Consider the following 7500-nt stretch of genomic DNA (forward strand, 5'->3'; position numbering starts at 1 on the left):
CACACACATATATATATATATATACAAACACACACATTTGTGTATGTAAGATTGAGGTAGAAATATATGCCAAAAATACCGGGATATCTGGCATTAATATGTACTTTCTTACTATATAGACATATATGAAAATTTTCAGTAGACGTTCCATGAAAATCAGACATGAAAATCAGGCGCTCTTCACATGGAAGCTTATTAATCACGACAATCCATGCTGCGCGATCAGAAATGTGAACACTTGTCTCTTAGGTGAAGCGTGCAGCGTAAAATCGATTCTGCATTTCATTTTAAACAAACCAACGCAAACACTGATGAAGCAAAATTACTTTGGATTTGAAGGTAAATTCAAAACGTTTTCAGACCGGTCGGCAGAAGGAACTCTAACATAGATGCCATGACAGGACAGATGCCAAAACAGGACAGTTGGAGATTTTACGGGGAATGTTTTAGTGTCGTTATCAAACAGCAATATATATATATATATCCCTGAGGCCTCCGTCAGTTTCGTTGGTCAATATACCACTTGCTCGGTACACTAAACGTCAAGTTTGGTGTATTAACATGTACATGGCTGGGTATTCCGTAAACATGTATACAGCTTAATGTAATTCTCAGGCAGTAAAAAAAAAAATTGGTTCAATACAATATCTGACAAGGCTAGATCTTCGAAGTGCAGACTGGACCCTCGAATTCCAGGTTCAATCGAGATAATGAGCTTCCGCACAGTTTCCGTCAGCTCATTTTCACTCACAAAGCATGTGTGTACGAAAGATATAGTATAAGTCGCTTATCCGAGATGTGACAATGCGTAGCGAGATCAAAACCGTGATCTCATGATCGCCAAAGCAAGATCCTTAACCACAAGCACTCGGCCAGGCCAGACCAGACCAGACTAGTCCACACCAGGTCAGATCAAGCCAAGCCAGGCCAGGCTAGACCAAACCAGGCCAGGCTAGGCCAGACTAGTCCATGCTGGGCGAGAGCAGGCCAGACCACACCATGCTCACGTCTGTTGGATACGATTCCATTTATAGCAATTACAAATAGAATGACGGAGAAATGGCTTTCCTTGTTGCTTAGTCTTCAGTTTCAATAGCCAAAATCAGTGCAATTCTTTAGCTTTTCAGCTGACTTCAGCACAAAATTCAAGCTACTCACTTTTACAGAACACATCTATTAACTGGTTCACGTCGTTTTATCGTGGAAAATTATAACTGACTTATTGCATGCCAGCTGGTGGTCCATCTCGATAATAAACTTTTATGGAATCTTTGCATTGCCATTTTCTAAATCTACTGCAGAACATTTTCTTTGAGAAGCTGCAACAGAATTTGTCTTATGTACCTTGAATTGCTTTTATTTCATTCTTATGGTTCTATCCATATTTTGTAAGAGAGCACAACTTTTACATTCTCACCATTTCAATCATCATCATAACTATCACCACGATTATTATTATTATTATTATTATTATTGATGTTGTTGTTGTTGCTATTATTATTAATGTTGTTATATTATCAATGTTATTATTCTTATATTCTTCTTCTTGTCATTACCGTTGTCATTATTATTATTATTATTATTATTATTGATGTTGTTGCTATTATTATTAATGTTGTTATATTATCAATGTTATTATTCTTATATTCTTCTTCTTATTCTTGTCATTACCGTTGTCATTATTAATATTGTTGTTGCTGTTGTCATTACTATTGTCATTATTATTATCCTTATTATTATTATTATTATTATTATTATTATTATTATTATTATTATTATTATGCTTAATTATTCGATTCTGTGTAAAACACCACATCTGTCCGTCTTTGTATCGTCCCCCCCCGCATCCGTCTCTCTGGTGGCGAAGAAAAGAAATCATCATCATCGTCATCATCACCATTATAAAAGATATGGTTATTCTTGGTGTTGGTGTTGTTGTATTATTTCGATTGCATGCTTTCACACAACAACGGAATCTAGTTCTCTGCTCCTTGGATATGTGCAGAGTTTTATGTTGTTTTGGGTTTCATTTTCGATTCCATTCCAAAGAATGCATTATACGTGTGTGTGTGTGTGTGTGTGTGTGTGTGTGTGCATACGTGTCTGTCTGTGCAGTGTTGCATTATTAAATCATGTGAATATTATTTTGCATACAGTACCTAGTCGTAAGTGAAGGCGCATGACTCAGTGGTTAGAGCGTCGAGCTTACGATCGTGAGGTTGTGAGTTCGACTCCTGGATCGGGTTGTGTGCTGTGTTCTTGAGCAAGACACTTTATTTCACGTTGCTCCAGTTCACTCAGCTGTAGAAATGAGTTGCGATGTCACTGGTGCCAAGCTATATCGGCCCCTTTGCCTTTCCCTTGGATAACATCGGTGGTGTGGAGAGGGGAGGCTGGTATGCATGGGCGACTACTGGTCTTCCATAAAAATAAAAACAACCATGCCCGGACTTGTGCCCCGGAGGGTAACTTTCTTGGTGCAGTCCCATGGTCATTCATGACCGAAAGGGGTCTCCTTTAAACCTAGTTGTGCTATTTTCTCTATGCAGTGTAGAACTCTACCACAGCTAATATACCCATTCTACCAAATCTATATTTTACCATCGTCTACCACGCCTTACATTTTCCCCCAACTCTACCACAGTTAATATACCCATTCTACCAAATCTATATTTTACCATCGTCTACCACGCCTTACATTTTCCCCCAACTCTACCACAGCTAATATACACATTCTACCAAATCTATATTTTACCATCGTCTACCACGCCTTACATTTTCCCCCAACTCTACCACAGCTAATATACACATTCTACCAAATCTATATTTTACCATCGTCTACCACGCCTTACATTTTACCTCAACTCTACCACAGCTAATATACCCATTCTACCAAATCTATATTTTACCATCGTCTACCACGCCTTACATTTTCCCCCAACTCTACCACAGCTAATATACACATTCTACCAAATCTATATTTTACCATCGTCTACCACACCTTACAATTCACCCCCAACTCTACCGTCGTTTATATATCACTCTCTGTCCACCAGATCTATATTTCATTACCTTCCCTCACCTCTTATATTTTAGCCCCTCTTAACCACACCTTATATTTCTTCCCCAAATCTACCACGCCTTATATAATATATTACCTCCAATCTACCACACATATTTCACGCCCAACTCTGCCACGTCTTTTACAATTTATCACACTCTACCACATCATATATAATTTATCACACCTTATAGTCAACTACCATGATGGTTTAACATCTCATTACATCACACCTTTCATTTCATACCCACCACCCACACACACCCATAGATTTAACCATTGATTTATCTGTAACCTTTTACTTCCTAAAACCACACAATATAGTATTCAGAAAGTATTTCCAGATATTAACTTTCTATTTTCCAATTTCTATTTATTTCTTGCCATTATTTCGTCATTGTTTTGTTTACTGTTGTTTTTGAATTGTTGTTGTTTTTTTCTTTTCTATGTTGCTATTTGTTACTTCCTGTTCATTGTTGCTATTTCTCATTATCTCACAACTTGTTGCTATTTCTTGTAATCTTTTGCTTGTTTTATTTCGCTTTATGCTGCAATTTCCTGCTATATACAGCTATTTATTGATTAAATAGTGTGGGTGTGTGCGTGTGTATGGATCATGCACACACAAACATGTACATACATACATACCTACATACATATACATACATACATACATACATACATACATATATATATATATCTGAAATATTTATTCGTGGCTCGCGTTTCACGTTACCTTGATCATTCAGGCGACTGTTTCATCATCATTTCCAGCTGGGGTTTCAAATCATACCAGCGGACTCGTTTTTCTTTGTGTAGTTCTCAATTTCATTGATTAATTGCTAAATATTACTTTCTACGCTGTTGTATTTTTCTTTATTGTAACATTGTCATCTTACTTTTGATTGCTGTAGCATAGTCTCTTTTCATTGGCCAAATCATTGATTGTTTTCTTTGCAACGGTCACTTTCGTTATCATATCCCGTTTCGCAAAATCGTTGTGCTATACCGCTGAGGCTTTACTGATTCCGTAGAAAGAGGGGACATCTGTCTCATGTCGCGAAATTTATACGATATAGTATTATAAGTATTTGTGTGTGTATGTGTGTATGTATGTGTATGCACAGGAGTAGCCTGCGGTGAAGTAGTTCATTTCACAAATATATGCGTCGCGATCGATCCCACAGCGCAGCAAATTGAATTAGTGTAGCTTCGGATCGACCAATTCTTTATGGGCGGAATATTGAAAACAGAACCTGGAGCAAAACACGACGGATAGGTGTGGTTGAGTGATAAGAAATTTACTTCCCAAGCACGTGGTTCCGGGTTCAGTCCCTCTGCATAGAGACTTATGTATGTGCCTTCTACTGTAGCCTCATTCCCACTATGTGTGTGTGCATGAGTGTGTGTGTGTGTACATGAGTGTGTGTGTATGTGTGTGTCCTATCAAGGCCTGACAAACATGGTGTTGGTTTGTTTACATCCGCATCACTCAGCAGTTCGGTAAAATTCACCGATATAATAAGTTCCAGGCTTAAAAAGTAATAATGAGCACTGAGATCAGTTCGTTCAGCTAAAAATTCTTAAATGCGATGCCCCACGATGTCCCCAGTCTAATGACTAGAAGAAGTATAGTAAGTAAGTCTAAAGTAGAAGACACTCGCCCAAGGTGCCACGCAGTGGGACTGAACCCAGAACCATGTGGTTGGGAAGCAAACTTCTTACCTCACAGCTACCCCTATACACACACACACACACACACACACACACATCATGGCCTAGTAATTAGGGCGTTGCAGTCACGCAAGATCGCGGTTTCAATTCCTAGACCGAGTGATGCGCTGTGTTCTTGAGCAAAACACTTCATCTCACGTTGCTCAACACCTGACTGACGCGTGGTACACCGAACACTTGCTCAGGTGAAATCGATTCGATAAAGGGAGTGACCCAATGTACAGCACATGCATTTGATCACTCTATACAAAATTATATGCTGCAAAGACTGAACACCTTATATATATATATATATATATATATATATATATATATATATATATATATTTATATAATAATTATTATTATTATTATATATCACTACTTATATATTATTGTGTGTGTGTGCGCACACAGATTCTTTTCCTTTCTTTGTCATATTTCTTCTCTTTTTTCTCTCAATTCCTTTCGTCCTGTGTACTTACTTCATTCCTTTCATTTGATCACTTGGCTGAAACACATAAATAAATAAATAAATAAATATATCAGATTTACTCCACCTTTATTCATTCACTCACTCAAACATTAACCCACGCATTCATTTATTCTTTCATTCACTTATAAACTCATTCATCTGTTCATTTATCCACGTCTCCTTTTATATATATTCTTAATGTTTATCTTTTATACACCCAAATTAATTTTTTCCTTACCTTCGTTTTTTTGTTTGTTTTTCACAGGTTAACGTCATGACACCCGTGCAATAGGGATATTATACCAGTATCAATAACATCAACATCAATAATAATAATAATAATAATAATAAATATCGTCTAATACAGCTAAAAAAAAAGACTAATAAAGCTCATAGTGGTCGTGTACAACATCAAAGTCTGCATGTGTTGTAGGCAAGACAGAGACACCAGACCGTACACTGGGGTGTAGACATGAATTGGATGTTTGGACAGACACTCTATAGGTGAAAATGGCAGCTCTGGATTGTGAGTTTAATCTTAACGGGATTCCCGCGGATGATATAGCAACCAATGAGATGATTTGCCTTGAGCCTCAGCACATGATCGATGTAAGTAGACTTTTCTTTTGTTTTACTTTGCTTTTCTTTTTCGGTTGGAAACAGAAAAAAGAAAGATAATTCATGTCATGTGAAGTCATTTTATTTCGTGTCGTTCAACGTCATGTCCCCTCTTTTCCCGTCAAATCATTTCAGCTCGAGTTATGTTCTGTCACCTTTTGTCATCCCGTGTCATCCCGTCACATCATACCGAGTTATGTTATTTCATATCATATTTAAACACAAAAGGATTTAAAATTTGCAAATTATGTAAATGAGGAAAAAGACTCTCATTTTCAAAATTCTTAAAACTTTCCTAAATATTTAAATGTCAGATCGGAAATATTCAGTAAATGCAGACATGCCGGAAAAAACCCTCTAGCTAAGTGAAGATGATCACAAGCACTAGACTAAATAAAGATGCATATCATGATATTTCATGAAATTATATATATTTCGTCACACCTAAAACAGATATACTTACGTGCATTATTTAAAGGGATCTACCAATTGAAATTCAACAGAATTTTATATTTTTGACTGTAATACATTCTTAGTAACAAGAAGGCTCTGTCCTCTGTTTTGTTATCACTTTTGCATGCGTAGCCACTGAAAGGAAGAGTTATTCGTGAATGCTTTCTCTGTGAGAGTAGGGTAGATTCTTTCTTGGTGTGAAGCTGTGAAACAAAAGCCACGCAGCTTGAAAATTTGATTTCTAAACGTTTAACATATCAGACCCCTATTATACTTCATGAATATTTCATTCTACTATATATTCATTGCCCACAGGAGGGCTACACATACAGGGGACACACAAGGACAAAGGGATTTAGGCGATTACATCGACCCCAGTGCGTAATTGGTACTTATCTAATCGACCCCGAATGAATGAAAGGCAAAGTCGACCTCGACGGAATTTGAACTCAGAACGTAACGGCAGATCACTTCTTGATCTATTAGAAACGGCAACCAAATATCCTTTAGGTTCTATAAGGAAACAAATACATAGCTACTCGGGCTTTTAAAAACAGTAGCCGAAATCTTCCTCAAATCATACCATACTGTTGTTCTTTTTTTAGTAGCATTATAAACACAAGAAATTGTCGGCCTAGATATGAAATAAGAGCACGAATTAGCAACGCTTAGTTGAATGCATTTCATCATTTCTACTCGATCAATACTGACCCATGGCTAAACAACTGCATCACAAAATGGTAGCATCGTTGCCAAAATACTTTCGATTCCTTGTACGTTCAATTGGATTCTCTTCATATTCTTAATTTCTTTAAAACAATATCTGAAGACATTGGACAAGATCTCTTTGGTGATTTTTATTTTTTGCTGTTTTTTATGTCTTTTGTATTCATTATTTTTTTTCTTCTTATATTGATCCGAATTATCTTTGTGCAGACTAATTGGTCGCAGACTTTTAAATTCTTCAGTATTCCATATCTATCGAAGATCTATTACTAATTGCAATAAAGAATAGCTAGCAGTAATAGTAGTGAGATGTGATGATATATACACATATATATACACACACACACACACACACACACACGTATAAACGCGCGCGTACGCACATACACACATATATACACATATATATATGGGACGTTAACTATATATATATATATATATATATACACACACA

General features: G+C 36.7%; 1 protein-coding gene across 1 annotated transcript in view; it reads left to right on the plus strand.

Annotated features, from left to right (window-relative positions):
- The window catches only part of LOC106871942 (rhomboid-related protein 3), a 301094-nt gene that overhangs the window by 84859 nt on the left and 208735 nt on the right, over positions 1 to 7500 (plus strand). Inside the window, exon 2 of the mRNA XM_089339510.1 lies at positions 5515 to 5858. Coding sequence (XP_089195636.1) covers positions 5760 to 5858 — 99 coding nt within the window. The 5' untranslated portion in view covers positions 5515 to 5759. The remainder of the gene's footprint in view (positions 1 to 5514; positions 5859 to 7500) is intronic.

The sequence above is a fragment of the Octopus bimaculoides genome, chromosome 21 (assembly GCF_046866305.1).
Source record: "Octopus bimaculoides isolate indiv1 chromosome 21, ASM4686630v1, whole genome shotgun sequence".
Taxonomy (NCBI): domain Eukaryota; kingdom Metazoa; phylum Mollusca; class Cephalopoda; order Octopoda; family Octopodidae; genus Octopus; species Octopus bimaculoides.